The sequence below is a fragment of the Engystomops pustulosus genome, chromosome 11 (assembly GCF_040894005.1).
Source record: "Engystomops pustulosus chromosome 11, aEngPut4.maternal, whole genome shotgun sequence".
NCBI classification, from domain to species: Eukaryota; Metazoa; Chordata; class Amphibia; order Anura; family Leptodactylidae; genus Engystomops; species Engystomops pustulosus.
In genome coordinates, this window is record NC_092421.1 from 56,522,478 (window position 1) to 56,539,808 (window position 17,331).

Here is a 17,331-nt window from a genome sequence, read left to right on the forward strand (position 1 = left end):
GGTCCGGGGAATTTGTTGTTGATCAACTTTTAAATCCAGTGATGTTTTTGTCCTGTTGGGTTCACCACTTTTAAGCTGTTTTTAGTTCTCTTAAGGAGTGAAAAACTATGACTGGGGCTGAGGTGAGGAACCAGGGCCAGATTTTTCATGCAATGTCACATTGATACACAGAGGGATAACTCCAACTGAGGCCTCTTGTCCACAAACCTGTTCAATATTGGGCCTCAAACAACTGGCCCGTGGTAAGTTATTTGTGGCCCATGTGTTGATGGCTTGTGAGATCTGTGAGGATCTGCTCTTTGATTTGCAGCTTGGGCAGGCAGTTCAAACATGGGGCCATGACACAAATGGTGACGTGGGCATATGTGCAAAAACGCCATCCGTGGCATAAGACCTAAAGGAAAGGGGGGGGTTGGAATTAATGAAGCCACTCTGGTGTAATTTGACAAAGAGGGTGCGGCCTTGAGAAATGGGGGTGTGTTGGGGGAGAGGGCCGTGGTCAGACAGGAAATAGTCTGTGTGCAAACACAAAATTAATAGGGTGCCCCAGCTAATAGCAAATTTAAAACTAGAACTCAACAATCTGAGACACATTCATCAGCACAATGATTAATCTTCTCGGATTTACACTGTCGGACCTGGCAAAACATTAATAAATTCCCCTTAGTGTGTTAAGAGTTAAAATGTTACAAAAATTCACAATATTGAACTGTCTACTGCTATTGAAATGTCTAATATAGGGAGAAGTCTGATGATAGTCATGATACATATGTAGGAGCTGTAAACAAAAAAAATAGTCAATTTTTTGGGGGGGCAAAGTTGTAAAGTTTTTGGCTGCACTAGTGCAAAATATTGGTTACATATGTGAACATAAAGTATCTTGTATGTTATTTTTTATAGTACCTGTTGTGCCACTCTTATCCTATTAATCCAACCCTTTATTATCCAAAGAACAGCCAGGTGTGGACAGAATTTGTTAGTGGTTCCATTTAGAATTTTTGAGAACGGTCTCTTTTATATTTGAGAAACCGGCATGGAAGGTAGACCTGGTTCTTCAGCAGCCCATAAATAGTGTTGTCAGGTCATATTTTAAGTTTTTCTTGCAGGAACTGGCTACTTTATACAGTGACTAAATGAAGCCTCAATGGACAGTCACTTTCTCCATGATGACCCCTATAATGTCCTTCAGGCGTATAACAATGTAATAGTAAACATTGGACATTAACCTACATGTATCGCTTTATTCCCCATTTCAACATTTAATTTGTTGAGAAGTGTTCTGGCTTTATTGTATTGTCTCTTCCTATTGCTAGCAATCTATAACTTACTCTTTGGCTTGCAGGAAAATTAAAGTGTGGGACCTTGTGGCTGCGTTAGATCCGCGCGCTCCCGCGGGGACACTTTGTCTGCGGACACTTGTGGTAAGTATACAGAGATTTGTTGTGTTGGCTGCTCACAAACATTAAGGCATTAAAACATAGTGGAATAACACAATCTGTTTTAAAGTCTTGTTATTTAATGGGGATCTCTTAGGATTACAGATTAATATGCAAAAAAATCATTGGGGAATATTATGAGATTAAAATTAAGTGTATTAATAGGAAAGAATGGTACAAAATACAATATCTTAACCCCTTAAAGAGAACCCGTCATGCAAAATAACCCCCCTAAACTAAATATATTTTCATAAACTGCCATTAGAGAGCATTGCCTCTATCCCTTCATTGTCCCTCTACATGCCTGTAAACCTAAGCAATGAGGTCCTAAAGCTGTATGCAAATGACCTGTGAAATGTCCAATGAAGCATTAGCATATTCAAGCTGTCCACTCTATTCATGAGTGGGAGGCACAGCCACACCCCCAGTGCGTGACTGACAGCCTGTATAATGATGTGAGGCTGTATAATGATGTGCTTCCTGGTGCTGGTGGCCACGCCCCCTGCAGCCTGTGTGTGCATGTGTGTGTGTTTAGGAGAGATACAACAGCTCCAGGCTGCAGCCATGTTACAGCAGAACATGTCAGATTCATGTGTAGCTGATGTCTGTGTCTCTCTATATTAGGAGGATGCAGCATGTCAGCAGATACACTAACTATGCTTTACTATACATCACACACAGACATGAGCAGGGGGAGGAGAGGGGAGGGGTAACAGGAGTGACATCACTGCCTCTGACCATGTGACCAGCCTCATTTACTTGATAAAAAATATGTGATTTTACAATGATTAATGTATGAAATAACTAGATAAAGGCTGGGATGGGATCCTTGTGAGCTGCTTCAACAGGTAGAGGTGACAGGACAAGTGACACAGACCTGATGACAGGTGTCCTTTAAGGACGCAGGGTTTTTCGGCCGATTTCTCGCTCTCCAACTTCAAAAATCCATAACTTTTTCATTTTTCCGTGTACAGAGCTGTGTGAGGGCTTATTTTGTGCGTAACAAATTTTACTTTCCCGTGATGTTATTTATTTTAACATGCCGTGTACTGCGTAGCTGAAAAAAAATTCCAAATGTGGAAAAATTGAAAAAAAACGTCACGTGCGTCACGTTCTTGTGGGCTCAGTTTTTACGACTTTCACTCTTCGCCCCAAATAACATGCCTACTTTATTCTTTGGTTCGGTGCGATCGCGGTGATACCAAATTTATATAGGTTTTATTGTGTTTTAATACATTTTCAAAAATTAAACGAATGTGTACAAAAAAGAAAAAAAAATTTTTGCCATCTTCTGACGCTAATAACTTTTTCATACTTTGGCGCACGGAGATGTGTGAGGTGTCATTTTTTGCGAAATGAGGCGACGTTTTCATTGCTTCCATTTTGAGGTCTGTGCGATATTTTGATCATTTTTTATTTCATTTTTTATGTTATGTAAAAAGGTGTAAAAGTCGCATTTCGGACATTTGGGCGCCATTTCCCGTCTCGGAGGTCACCGCCGGCCGTAACCGTTTTTATATTTTGATAGATCGGGCATTTTGGGACGCGGCGATACCTAATATGTTTGTGATTTTTACTGTTTATTATGTTTTATATCCGTTCTAGGGAAAGGGGGGTGATTTGAACTTTTAATATTTTATTAATTTTTTTTATTTTTTAAACTTTTTTTTTTCTTTTTTTTTTCACTATCTTTTAGACCATCTAGGGTACATTAACCCTAGATGGTCAGATCGCTGCTACCATATACTGCAATACTTCTGTATTGCAATATATGGCATTTTTGCAGCACATTCATTACAATGAGCCACTGGCTCATTGTAACGAATCTGCAGCTGCCAGATAGCCTCGTGTCAAAAGAAGACACGAGGCTACCATGGCAACCGATCGCCGCCCCCCGATGACGTTCGGGGGCGTGGCGATCGAAAAAAAGATGGCGGCGCCCGCGGCAACGGGGGGGTTAATAGCCGCGATCGGTGCTAGCACCGACCGCGGTTATTAGCGGTGGGGGTTTTATGCATTTTGCAAAAACCCCCACCTTTGTATGAAGAAGACTCAGCCCGTGAGCCCTCTTCATACATCCCTTATACCTCTGCGCCGTAGAGCTACGGCGCAGAGCGTTAAGGGGTTAATTGTATTTTCGCTTGTTTGTTTTTGTTTTTACACATTTCATGTTGATTGCATGTTTTTGATATCAGGGCCTGTTAACAATGGATTTCGACCCAAAAATAAATCTATGATAAATTCTGTCTAGAATCCCCATACAGTCCAAGATGCGCCATATTTAGTTCTTGGATATCAATTCACAAATTTCTTTCACACAGTTGGAACTTTTGTTATTGGCCCCACAAACGCACCATTCCCTTGCAATTACCATATTTTTCGGACTATAAGGCGCACTAAAAATCCTTTGATTTTCTCAGAAATCAAAGGTGCGCCTTATAGTCTAGTGCACCTTATATAGCACCTTATATATGAACCGTACTTACAGACAACAGCTGCCTTGAACTGTGCACAGGTCTGCCACCTGCTGGTCATTCACCCTTATAATCAGGTGCGCCTTATACTCCGGTGCGTCTTATATATGAACCTAGACGTTTTAGCAGGCATTTATTGATGGTGCGCCTTATACTCTGAAAAATACTGTACAGCTATTTGATCCTGCATCCAATATACCAGTCGGACTATGTACTGTCAGATGGGCGGTTATTTAAATGTTAGCAATTTGTTTACACTGTGTTAACATTGGATTTATGTAAATAAAACCTTACGGCGCTATCCCAATACAATCAGGCTAAGCTCCTCCCTAATTCTTTGAATTGCATTTCAAAACGCAATGTGTGAACGCAACCTGAAGCCTCTTCTACGCAACTGTTTTGGCAGGACGTTTGCTAGCCTCTAATCAAGGTTAGCATATCTTCCCATGTTGTTTTTCTGGGCTCATACACAGGTGCCTACTGTCCAAGACCTAAAATTTAGGTCCTATTCCCGCCTGAGTTTGTTTCTTGGAACGCCTCTTCTCCTGTCATCAGCACAAGAGTGGGCTTCACATTAGGATGACGTACAGGCTACAAACATGGGACCTCGGCCAAGAAACCCACCACTGTAACACAACTGGGTGGAGAAGGGAGGTGGGAGTGAGCGCTCCGCACCCCTCCCCTTTCTATCCCAGCGGCAGCGCTATACAAAACGACAAAATCTAGGAGATGTCCTATACTTTGCGACGCAACGTCCCTACCTGGCCATGATGCGCTGATACTGTGAGTATTCATCACACCGGGAGCCAAAGACTTCTATTGGGACCAAGATACATCCGCAAATGTAAGGCCATAACAGCGCCCCTTTACGGTTGCGTGCATGGGGCCAAAGGCTGCATTCACACAAATGTAGGAAAACTATATACAGGTAGCCATTCATTTCAATGGGCAACAAGGCAATGCATTTACATGGCTGTATTGTTCAGTGTACCGTACCGTGAGCTGTTTAAAAATATAGAGCATGTATTTCCGTTCCGAACGACCCATAGAAGTCTATATGAACGTATGAAATGTGGGTTGCATACGCTCTGCGTAAGGTTATGCGCCGCATGCTGCTGTATATATACGAGCAGTTTCCACAACCAGTGGCAGGTGCATTCTGTCAACCAGCCAATAGTCACCCATTCATCATTCGCCAGCCCACCATATTTTAGATGGATACACCAGTATCTGATTGAATGAGTTGGTGAAAGGTCTAGAAGTATAAGTACACCTACTAAATAAGTGAATACGTTACACTTCCACGCTTGCGGTTGCTAACGATGGTAGGGAAAAGAAATGTCCCCCTTTTTTTACACTCATCCATCTTTTCAGGATTTAATGTACTAAATCTACTAAAGACCTGCAAACATCTGGCCTTTTGATGTCCATGTACTTTCATATGTTAAGAGCTCTGACACACACTTTGTATTGTACACGGATTAGTGATACATGGTATCGGAGAACAGACTGCCAAAAGGCTTTCATTTCATTTTTAGCAAGTGGTACTAAGCACAAGCCTCTCAATTTGTTACTGAAGTCGATGTGAAACAAGATCTGTGTAATTGCGGCCTCATCCAGGAATCATTATTTTCCCTCTTGGCAAAATTTCACTGCGGCCTGTTAAATAGAAACACACTTAAAAGGATGGGAGCTGTGGTTTGTGTATGGTTGTGACCACAGGAGATCAGAATTTAGAGTGCTGCCATTATGGCCGTCCAAAATTAATCTTGGCTTAGTACCAGGAATGGAATCGCCTCCTATAGCTTCTGTTCAAATTGCAAGCAGTAGGAGAAGGTTCATAGTTCATGGCTGGTGATTGCAGGCTCATTTGTCTTCGCTTTTGAAGTTTATAAGACGTGGCAACGTCTGCTTGATCCGGCGTGATAGTATTATGACTCATTTTTATAGCTCGTGGTCGGAAGATTAGTGCGTAGTTAAGACATTTTGACGACAACGTTATCTAGAGAGATCCTACAACCTGAATTCTTCCAAATAGATGTAATGACGAGATTATTATGGACGAGGCAGATGGCTCAAGACGGGAAGTTTAAATCCCCTTTTAAGTTATGCGGCTGCAATAAATCTGATAGAATCACGTCACCTGCAACACATCGATTGGGGGGGGGGGGGGGATGTAAATATTCTGGCAGGGTTCTGCATTTTTATTTTTGGATGTATACAAATTCAGCCCATGTAGTGGAATATGAGTAAAGCGATGACCGCTGACAAAGAAAAAACAACTTTGTTAAAAGCTGTTATAGTGAGTCCATCGTGTGATTTCTACTGCCCAGTTTGATGGAGGAGAGTATCTGAGCTTTGTGGTATTTAGGTTTGCATGATTTGGACTTGTAAAAAGTATCCAGGACTCCTGGGAGACACCCTGACAGTCCTAGTTCCCTCACTCTCTCACATAGTGACACAGTGGAAGCTGTCCGTCATCTTGTGTGGTTGGGATAGACACAGGTCTCTCTGATGAAAGACCTGTGTATGGTGTGACGTTAACATAATTTTTGGTGTGAAACCACATCCCCACTGCATTGTATTAGTGCCGAAAACTGTCTAAAACCCTCTCTTTACTATTATTTTCTTAGTTAGGGCAGATGTTACCTACCCTGGCCTGGCACCCAGTTCCAGTATTGTGGTATTCATTGTTTCCCCAGCCATGGTGACAGGGCTACAGGTGTCGGGGTCACAGGACCCCCTGTGGCCTCTGCCGGCCAGAGTGATGTAGAGCGAGTGACCACCACAATGCTATAACCAATAGTGACTTAAAGCGTAACTGTAAAGCTATAGTAATTTTACCAAATTATTATATGTGATTTCCCCCTTCGAAAACGAACAGAATGATGCCTACTTTGTGCTGCTTGTATTTTTCTTTCCAAAGTTATGGCGTTTTCTGTTCTGAAAGTGTTGGACAAAAATCTTTCTGACCAGAGGTGAAGTGGGGAGACTAATGTCTGTCAGTCTGTGCCCTCAAGCAGAGGCCAGTTAGCTTACCCACATATCCCATGATGCCTTGTGTGCTCTCTCAAAGTAATTTAGCATTAAATACATTTAGTTTCCCACAAGTAAATCCACTGAGAACTGCACAGAGCACATACAGGATGTATATGGTGACCAGCCTGGCAGCTTCCATCACATGGAGGAACAGGGAACATGTACAGCACATACAGGATGTATATGGTGACTAGCCTGGCAGCTTCCATCACATGGAGGAACAGGGAACATGTACAGCACATACAGGATGTATACAGTGACAGCCTAGCCGCTTCCATCACATGGAGGAGCAGGGAACATGTAATAAGTGGTAGAAATAATTTGTAAATTAAGTCTATGCCTGTTCTTTGTGAGCACTAAGGGTATAGCTTACGTACACAGAGCTGATGCTGCCGATGACAAGGTGGGGAAGGGGGGGAGCAGCATAAAGTGCAGAGAGAGAGAAATTTCTGTAGAATCATAGACTGGGATGGAGGGAACTGATAGGGAACAGGGAGTTCTTGTACCTCACTAGAGGTAGTGAGGTGCAGGAGACCTCTGCATACACTGTCTTGGACACCTCCAACTCCAACAAAGTAGGGATTCACAGGGCTTATCAGCACAGGGTGAGGAAGCAGCTACCGCAGCACTGAGGTAATTAAAGGGGAATAGCAAGGAAACTACTGAATTTAGGTAACAAAGGTAATAGGCAAAGTTGTTTAACATCCCAAGAGCTATTGATTTGTGGAAAAAAACTCTTTACAGTTACTCTTTAAGATACAAAACAAATAAAAAAAACACTTACCTTGCCCGATGTCTTAAGTGGTTGTAAGATACATATCAGTCACTAGTAAATGGAAGACTCTTATACCTATATACGTCTCTTTTTGAGTGAATGCATATTAATGCTGTGACCTTGTGTTTTTTATCTTTGTCAGGAACACTCAGGAAGAGTTTTCCGTCTACAATTTGATGAATTCCAGATAGTCAGCAGTTCCCACGACGACACTATACTCATTTGGGATTTTTTAAATGACCCAGCTGCACATGCGGAGTCCACCCGCTCACCTTCTAGAACATACACCTATATCTCCAGATAAACAACACTAATAGTACCTCACAATTGCACAGGTAAGACTTGGAATCCATCAGACCTTCAAGATAATCTTCTTTTTTTCTTTAGACTTTTTTATTGCTGACTTGATAACTTTTATTACAAATGGAGATGAGCAGACCTGAACTTCCCGTTCAGGTTTGCGTGCACCTTATCGAACGTTGCTGCCAAACATTATTAAGGCCACTAGCGATTAACCATGGGTGTCCCCTTGGCCAATCACAGCCATGGCTTGTAGCTAGGGGTGTTAATTTGTCAGATTGGCTGTTTGGCAGCCAATCCGGCAATAGCCAAACATGGGGCACACCCAAACCCCAAAAGGAAGTTTGTGTCCACTCCTCTCTAAGTAGAAACAACTGGGTTAGTTTCTTATAGGGCTTTATGGGTGCATAGTAATATTTTAGTCCAGCCATATTCGGATGACTGAAAACTTCTCTGACTGTAGTTAGTGTCAATTTCCTGCTCTCCATTCCGTTGACACCCATGGGTGTTCAGGGAGCTTATGAGGGATCTTAGTTACCAGTGGTCACCAGTGATATTTTGATATATAATGACTCTACAAGACTAAGCATTTAGGCACATTTGTTTGTTCACTAGCCAAAGAAAATCAAATTTGACCCCGAGCATCCTGCATAACACATGACCACGGGAGAGGGAAAGGCGTAGGTTACAGATATCATCTACAGTCATACCTGAATTTTCATGGTTTTGCTTGAATGAGATCTTTAACAGATGGGGAGGCACAATAACTTTTTAGTTGTGTTACTAAAAAGTAACAGATGTGATTATTCTCAATATATTTATTTTCTCTGAATTTTTATTATTAAAAAAAATGTTTGTTTTTAAATATTTTTAAAACCAGTCAACTTTTTTTTTTAAAGCCCCACATGGGTATTTGAACACACGATCGGGTTAGCTCGGGTTGCAATGAAACAATATGGTTTATATATTTTTTTTCAAGAAAATTTTTAGAATCTGTTTAAAAATAAAAAAAATAAATAACTTTTTAGGTTTTCATTTATTTGCATCGGGATTGGTGGAACACACAAAACTGATGCAAGTTTTTCCAGCGACTAGATAGAAGTAAGGTATAATAGAAAGACTTGCACATGTTCTGTGTGTTCCACCACTCCTGGTTTTGCCTCACAAAAACTGAAGGAAATATCTGAAGATCTAACAGAGATGTGAACTGGGCCTTACCTGTCAGTAGTTACTGACAGGCTTCCTAATAGACCTTTTCACTGTACCGCAGCTGTCCTACTGACTGCAATCTGCAATCGGAATGTGGGTATCTGGAAGAGGTAGGAAAAGTACTTACCTCAGTCATAACTTTCATAGATGTTGTGTTTGCTATTACCCTAGCATCTAAGTGGTTAACCACTACTTATTTTCACCTATCCTGCCAGTATAGTGCCAGCTGCGGGTAGGGAAGGAGAAGATTTACCCCCTAACTTTTGTGTTGTAGCGTCATTTGGCCCTGAAAGACAAACCAGTGAATACCTAGAATGTGTATCCGTTGTTCTGAATTCATTATTGGAGAGGAAAAACATAAACCTGAATCCTGAACCGTTGTCACCTGAACTGAACACAGCCTCCGATTGTTGAGCCTGTTAATCCAGTCAACACAATGATCAAGTTTCGGGACCAGATTTCTGCAGAGAAAATGCCCGTGCGTTGGTTTGGATTTGCTGTCCTGAACCTGATTCAGCTGAACTGAACATAGAAGGGATTTTTTTAAGGTCTTTTATTTGTGTTTTGTGAGATTCCCATTGACTTTCTTTTGTATTTGCTGCAGGACTTGTTTGGAAGATATGGAAAACTAATCGCCTGTGAATGCCGGGAAAATAACCGATTTACTTGACCAGTATTTGATGAAATCAACCCGTTTGACTTGACACTACCTGATAAGGTGTGACAGCTAGAAGCAGCCCGGGCCATCCTGCACAGCGGACTGCTGGAGTGCTGCTATATGAAGATTATCATCGTCTTGACTTATTTTTTATTTTTATCCTCCTCTCTGTCATTGGTCCAGGGGTTTGCTGCTTACCATGTTGCTCGAGGCTTGCACACTCCTGTATCAGTGACCGGGGGTAAAACTTTTAAACTGTAGGAAATGGACAAGTCAGAGATCCTTTAAATATATTTAAGTGTCTTGCCACAATATATGTTGCTTTGCTGTAAGCGAAAGAACAATTTCAACTGCGAACCACACTCGCGCCGCTTACAAGGTGCGGTAACGTCTGGAATTGCTAGAACTTATGCAAAGACTTGGGAAATAGAACACAGACTTCATTCACAAGAATGAAGTGAAGCCCCTAGTGAAATAAAAATGTACGTTTTACCCTCGTATGCATGGATTTTTTTTTTTTTAATTCCCACCAATCCCATTTTTTTTTTTTTTTTTTAATCCTAATTTTTCTTTTAATTTTATTGTCATTTTTCATTATGTGTTTGCTTGTATGTTCCACCTTCCACCTCCCCCCCCCCCTTAATGTATGAAAAAATGTGAACCATGTCTAGTCCTGTGTGGAGTATTAAAATGTAGACTCGACTGATTTAGACATCTTATTATCAAAGAGGAAAAATTACTAAAAGGATGTTTTTGTTTTTTTATTTTATTGAGCTGTTGTGTGTTAACCCTTTAAAGTGGACCTGTCAGCTTTCTAGAATTTTTGTTTTAAGTAAATAATTGCCTTCCCTATAATGGGAATAGGTTTTTATCTTTTCTTATAACTGCAGAGAGCTCATGGCCCCCAAAGATTGTACGGGGCCACAGTGTGGTGAGCACATTATGTCACACCACAACTGAGCCGGATGGCCACGCAGCAAATTATAGAGCAGGTCCTACTCCTACCCAGATTTGCGCTGCAGCCGCTCAGCTCCTTTGGAGACTGAGGGTGGTAGGGGGTGGTGAGGTGGTCTCACTCCATCTCCAACTGGAGATTCAAACTTCCTCCTGTTTGCGTCCCGTTTTGAGCAATTTATGGCTAAAACACACAACTGTTGTCAGTCCATAAATAATGGACTCTGTGGTAGCTAAAGTTCATGGCCACTAGTACCAAACCTTTCTCATTATTACAATTTTTGTTGTCCTGCGGGGCCTCCATGCTTCATATATTACTATGACGCTTAGAGCCCCTTCTTGGTCACCATGAAATCTGGCCACCACAATGTCTTGGATTCTTTGACCAAGTACAGTTGTGTGCTTTAGCTCTTCATCTACCTTCACATGAATCGACGGGACTGTTTTTACAGGACTGTAATTGGTGTGCGAGTAGCACTCACGATCTGCGTACAATTGAAAGAGACTGACATTGGGGCACATTTACTTACCCATCCTGATGCTTTCCCCAAAAGTGCATTGTCCGAAGATCGTGTGCCCCATATGCTGCATGTGCCGCTTCCCCACTCAGGTCCACCGGAGTTTAGCTTCTTCTTCCTGATGCATGCAAGAGCTTGATCTTGCGACACAATTTGAAAGTTAAATCGCGCGCTCAGTCGGACCAGCTGATGGCCCGCCCCCCAATTTCTGTCGCATGAAAGTCAGCAAAGCCACGCCACAATCCGATCGTGCAACACAATCCCCAGTTAAATACCTGTCACAGCGGCGCAAATCCCGAAAACATGGGAAAATCCAATGAAAGTGCGGCCGCGGACCCTTAATAAATAAGCCCCATTGTCTCTCACAGTGCCGGTGGTATCCGAAGCCCATCAAAGTATATGGAGACATGTGCGATTATTAAAACGGTTAGCACACATCCTTCTTGCCCGCTTGTGTACATGAGCCCTTACCCCGAGCATGATTTCTCGGTTACTTACACTAGACAAAAATTGTCAAATAATTCATATAATCGGAGTTGTGTAATATTCTTAACGAGAGGATTTAAACACAAATCTCCACCACAAAATTTCGATGGGAGTGTGTAGCTGATTAATCCACTTTGAGTTAAAAAGGGAAGTGACAAATCCATCCTCCATTCCTGTTGAAACCAATGACGCTAAATAGGATTCTCCATGTGAACACCCAACATCGTTTTATATAGTGGGGCGGCAAGTCCTCTTTAATAAATAAACCGCCACAAAACACCATGTCACCTCACATTTATCTGGACTGACCATCTGTATCCATCTTAGAAAATCACAAATATATTCTTTTTCAGATTAAATTTCATATTATTCTTGTGTCGGGCAAAACAATACACAGGGTCAAGTTTATTAAGCGTATTGTGGCAAAATTAAAGAATTCAAATTACGCTAAAATAACATCCTAGAAAAGTATTTACAGATGGGAAAAATTAAAAATTTGACATGCACCAGTGTGATACATTTGGGGGCTATAGTCTAGGCTTAAAGGGAACCTGTCACCAGGAGACCCATATTTAGCACTCCCCCAGCCCCCACAGAGCATAGTACATACACTGCCAAAGTGTTTTTGTATAAAAAATTGGTTTTACAGAAAAAAAAGATATGTTATATTGTACCTTTCATTAGCATCTGCTGTGTGACTAGGCAGTTGCCAAATGGGAGGGGCTGGAAAGGAGCAGTTCCCCCCACCCTTGGGAAACGTGTGACCTTTTCAAATATATGAATAACTCCCCTCACTCAGGATTGGCTGTAGAGGAGCAGGGGGCATCGCTAAGCCAAGTGATGGGTGTTTTCATATATTTGAAAAGGTCACATGGAGAAGCAATTTCCCAAAGGTGGGGGGGGGGACTGCTCCTTTCCAGCCCCTCCCAATAGGCGACTGCCTAGTCACCTAGTCACCCATCCGTCCCTATCCCTCAGTATTTTAGGGCACTGGGAGATGGTGTCGGATGTGAGCTGATGGCCGGAAGCTCCCTGTCCGCCCCTGTGAACACACAGATCAGATGGACTGCGGCGTGGGACATCAGCGGTGCCGGAGGAGGTAAGTACACATTTTATTATTTTTAAATGGACCGCCCCAGCCCTAAGTAATTTTTTACCCCTGGATAGCACTGTGCTCGGTAGACTAAAGACAGCAGTCATCCCAGCAACTGATGGGCATCTGGTGGCAGGCTTCACCTATTTTAAATGATTCAAAAAAATATAGACCTTGAAATCCCCTTTAAACTGGTTAAGATTCCACTCATAATTTGCATGAATTACTGCACAGGCTCTGTCTACCGGAAGCTGGCAGGACAGAGGACATAACAGGAAGTCCCGAATTCTGCTGGCTGGTTCCTGGCGCCTTTCAGCAAGGTTTAAAAGTATAATACAGGCTACGCTAATGTGGTCACCTACTTACCCTGTTAAACTTTCCTAATGGTGAACAACCCTTCAACATAAGGGTAAAGCCAAGGGGTCTGGCCGGGTAGCACCAACAAATCTTTCTTGTAAACACTATTGTCCGTCTTGTGATAGATCCCACGCTATATTATTTTTTTCTGTTGGTAGTTGAAGGCCATCTACCAACTTTCATTTCAGACCACAAATTAAAAAGGGCACGGTATGACTTTTATCGATCTTTCGTTGGACAGAAAACCTTCTCTCTATCTTTATGCTAATTAGCTTTTTCTTGAATTGCGTGCGGTGGTGCCTACCGGTGCACCTGTTTTCTTATTCTTTTGGAAAATTCCGATTTAACAACACCAGACTTGTTAGAATATATTAAAAGATATAAAGATGATTGGCAAATAATTGTGGCCATTTCAAAACAAGTCAGAATATTAAACAGTTGCAAAAGAAACTTGAAAATGGGATGTCGAGGGTCAATCAGCGATGTTCTTATTTAGATAATTGTCTTAAAGGGGTGATATCATTTGAGCAACTTAATGTGGTGAAGATCTCTGAATGCTTTACTATAGTCCGACTGCAATGATCAGCTGTAAGGTGTCTGTAATGAAGCTTTATTGATAATACATGCTCCATTTACAGCAAAAAATTTTAAAACTACAATTTTCACTGGGGCAAAAAAAAACATTTGTCTGGATCTACAATGAAAAAAATATACAGTTTCAACTTGCATACAAATTCAACTTCAGAACAAACCTTTTATAATGTAAACAATAACATTAATTTGCTGGAATAAGAATACCCCTTTAAGTCAATCATAACCAGAAATTTACATATATAAGATTTCTACAAAAATTCATAAAAGAATCTTTAATATACAGAATAAACATAATTATAAAGTACATTTTGCTTAAATATTAGTTTTCTTCTGATAACTTACTACAACACTGTTAATCCTACTTTTATTTATTTTATATTTTATAAACTTTTTTTTTTTTCCATACTCTATAATATAAGAGAATGGTTGCCGAAATGTAGAGAATATAATTCGGGAGCATTGCCCGGTTATGTCTTCTGGATAATGTACATTCCGCGTAGATGTTGTTTTTGTCATTACTTTGTGCAGCCATATAAATGAAGTATCACTTTGAAAAGTACAGAAAATTAAATAATGTTCCTAGTGCAGAAATATGAATTCCGAGATGATTATTGACATGTAGAATAAAGCTAATAGGAACAGTATATACGGTACGTCGGGTCTGGTTGTAGTTCTAGCTCATCTTGTAGAAGTTTATCAGTTTTGGCTATTATTTTCTGACAACTGCAGGGCTGAAGTAGGAAAAATCGAGCTTTCAAATTATCCTTCGACCCATCTTCCAGAGGCCGCGCACTGAAGATGAATTGGGAAAGTTGTCGTTTATTTTCTCCAATGCTGTTATGCCGCATTCTCAGTCTCATTCTATTCCCCGATTTCTCCAGACATTTTCCACCAAACAGTGGAATGTAGAATTTAGTTCGTAAAAGCGTTATTTCACCCCCGGCATGCTTTAATTATAGTGAATTCTGTAGAAACATACATCACAATGTTTGGGTACGAGCATTGATAGCCTTTGTATTCTTCAATCTCACATCTTTTTCTAGTAATAAAAATGAAAGATGACCATCGGTGATGACATTTATTGTAACAAAGTATTTTTATTTTTTAACGGGAGATAAATTGAAAAATAATTTGGGACCGAATTGACATGTGCAAAAAAAATAAAAAGGTGCAGTAATGTTTTTTTTTTTTTTTTTTTTTTTGTCAATATTCGATAAAATAGATTTTATTTATTTATTTTTTGGAAATTCAATCTTTTGACATGCCACAGATTTTTTTTTTTTAAAAATGCAATGTATCGTGGGTGCATGACTTTATGGATCATAATTTTTTTTTTTTCTTGTGCCAAAAATGTTGTGTCCATATCACCTGATTATTTCACTGCCCAAGAAAAAAAATTTGAACATTTAGTCTTAGATTTTAAGAGCATAACCCTAGGAGGAATCAATGTAGAGTAGCATCATTGTCCTCCTTTAAAAAAAACTGTTTCGGAAAAAGTTTAACTGAATCAAATTGGTTTCACACCGACAGGCACATGTTCTCTGTACTATTGTCATGACCTACTAAACGCATTTGATGTTCATGAATGATTTATCATGAGGGCTTTGAGTTTGTACTAAAAATATGTAAAATGTTACAAAATGCAATTTTATAATCTTAAAAAAAAAAAAAAAAAAAAACGCCTACAATAGAGTAACGATATTCTGAATTTCCGCTAACCCAATGAAACATTTTTGTTTTTGCAAAAAGATCCTTATCCAAAAAATCCTTTTTGTATTTGTTCTCTTTTGTGATTTTGTAATGAGTTTCCCTATTTTCCAGTCTATATATTATTTGAGCCCATAAAATGTTTCCCTAGATATAATGTCGTCCGTTATCAATTAAAAAAAAAAAAAAAAACTTTTAATAAAAATTGAAAAAACATATTTAACATTTTTTGAAATTATGGTCAACAAAAACAATAGATATGTTTGTTGCTGTGATGTATGCCTTGTACCGATGCATGGTGATATACTTGATAATCTTGACGAGTTTGGTGTTGATAGGGTAATCCAATGTGTGTTCGCGCAACGATAAATAGGACTTCATGCCACAACGAGCACTATAATACTGAACAATTGTATCCACAGTTGTACTTGTTGAATATTGGATGTGATTCTTTTGTCGTGTGTTTTCTATTCCAATTATTTCCTCGAGAAAACCTTGTTTTTCTGAGCACCATCTATTACCAAGTGGATCTCGAAAGTATTTTGTGACGAAGGGTTTACATAAAGTTAAAATGAGCTATGAAGGATACCACATCCCATATCTTATCGTTTTGTTATTTTTAAAAATTATTTGTGATCTGATACTCATGCACTATGTCGCCTCTTCTTGGAATTGTTATGACTTTTTAGCTTTTTTTAATCCTGTACTTTCATAAATAACGTGCAAAACGAATCTCCTCGGCTACAAGGTCTAAAGTTCTATTTTTCTGCAAGTAGTCTATGGAAATGCATGTTATTTTTTTATTTCGAGATGTCATAGGTTGTTGCTGACATATCACAATCAACATTTTTAAAACTTAGCAGATATAGATTTATCTAGAAAAATAGAAATAATTTCCACAACAAGGGGATAACACTATATCTGTCATCAGAGACACAATGACATACATTTTGCAAGAGTCTTTAGTTTACCCATAGTTTTCCCGTAGCACTATTAACAGTTGTTGCCTTACTCATGAAAGCCTTTCTGATCAGATTTAGAAATTAGAAATTTTACAAAAAATTTGAAAAAAATAATAAAAAAAAAAAACTTAGGTGGGTTTTATTACTCTCCAGTCCCAAAATTTTTGGAAACAAAAAAAAATTCAAATACTGTGATTTGATTGTTCATGTGATGTGTTGTACCTCCATTCACTTGTGATAGGTTCATGGTATTTTTTTTCCACTGTTCAACTGGAACTTTACATATGCTAATAAAACCAACTAATTTAATTGTCTGTTTCATTATTAAATGTATTTTTTTCAGTTATGCAAAGTAACAATTTAAAGGTATTTTCCAGTGATCCTCACATTATTTTCCAAGGAACTATTGTCAATATCTACATCACTGTACTGTCATATGAGATAAATCACTTTATTAGCATCTAAATGTTAAAATAAATGACTTTATTGGGATTAAATAAAAAAAAAAAATTTACAATCTCTTAGAGAACATAAAAATCTATGCAAAAAAAGGGGTAATACAATGTCTATTAATATATAGGGTGTAACAAAAAGGTCCAGAGAGTGGAATACTCATGTATACTCGAGTATAAGCCAAGTTTTTCAGCACAAAAAATGTGCTAAAAAACTTCACCTCGGCTTATACTCGTGTCATTAAAAAGCCAAAAAAACACTGTACTCTCCTTTTGAGGCCCCCCCCCCCCCCCAGAGGCAGGTCCTCTTCTATACC

General features: G+C 39.7%; 1 protein-coding gene across 2 annotated transcripts in view; it reads left to right on the forward strand.

Moving 5' to 3' along the window:
• Nucleotides 1-15,589, forward strand: part of BTRC (beta-transducin repeat containing E3 ubiquitin protein ligase) — a 140,227-nt gene extending 124,638 nt beyond the window's left edge. For both annotated transcript variants that reach the window (XM_072131017.1, XM_072131018.1), the window contains 3 exons: nucleotides 1,343-1,421; nucleotides 7,867-8,059; nucleotides 9,838-15,589. In XM_072131017.1, coding sequence (XP_071987118.1) covers nucleotides 1,343-1,421; nucleotides 7,867-8,028 — 241 coding nt within the window. In that variant the 3' untranslated portion in view covers nucleotides 8,029-8,059; nucleotides 9,838-15,589. The remainder of the gene's footprint in view (nucleotides 1-1,342; nucleotides 1,422-7,866; nucleotides 8,060-9,837) is intronic.
• Nucleotides 15,590-17,331: the final 1,742 nt, after the last annotated feature.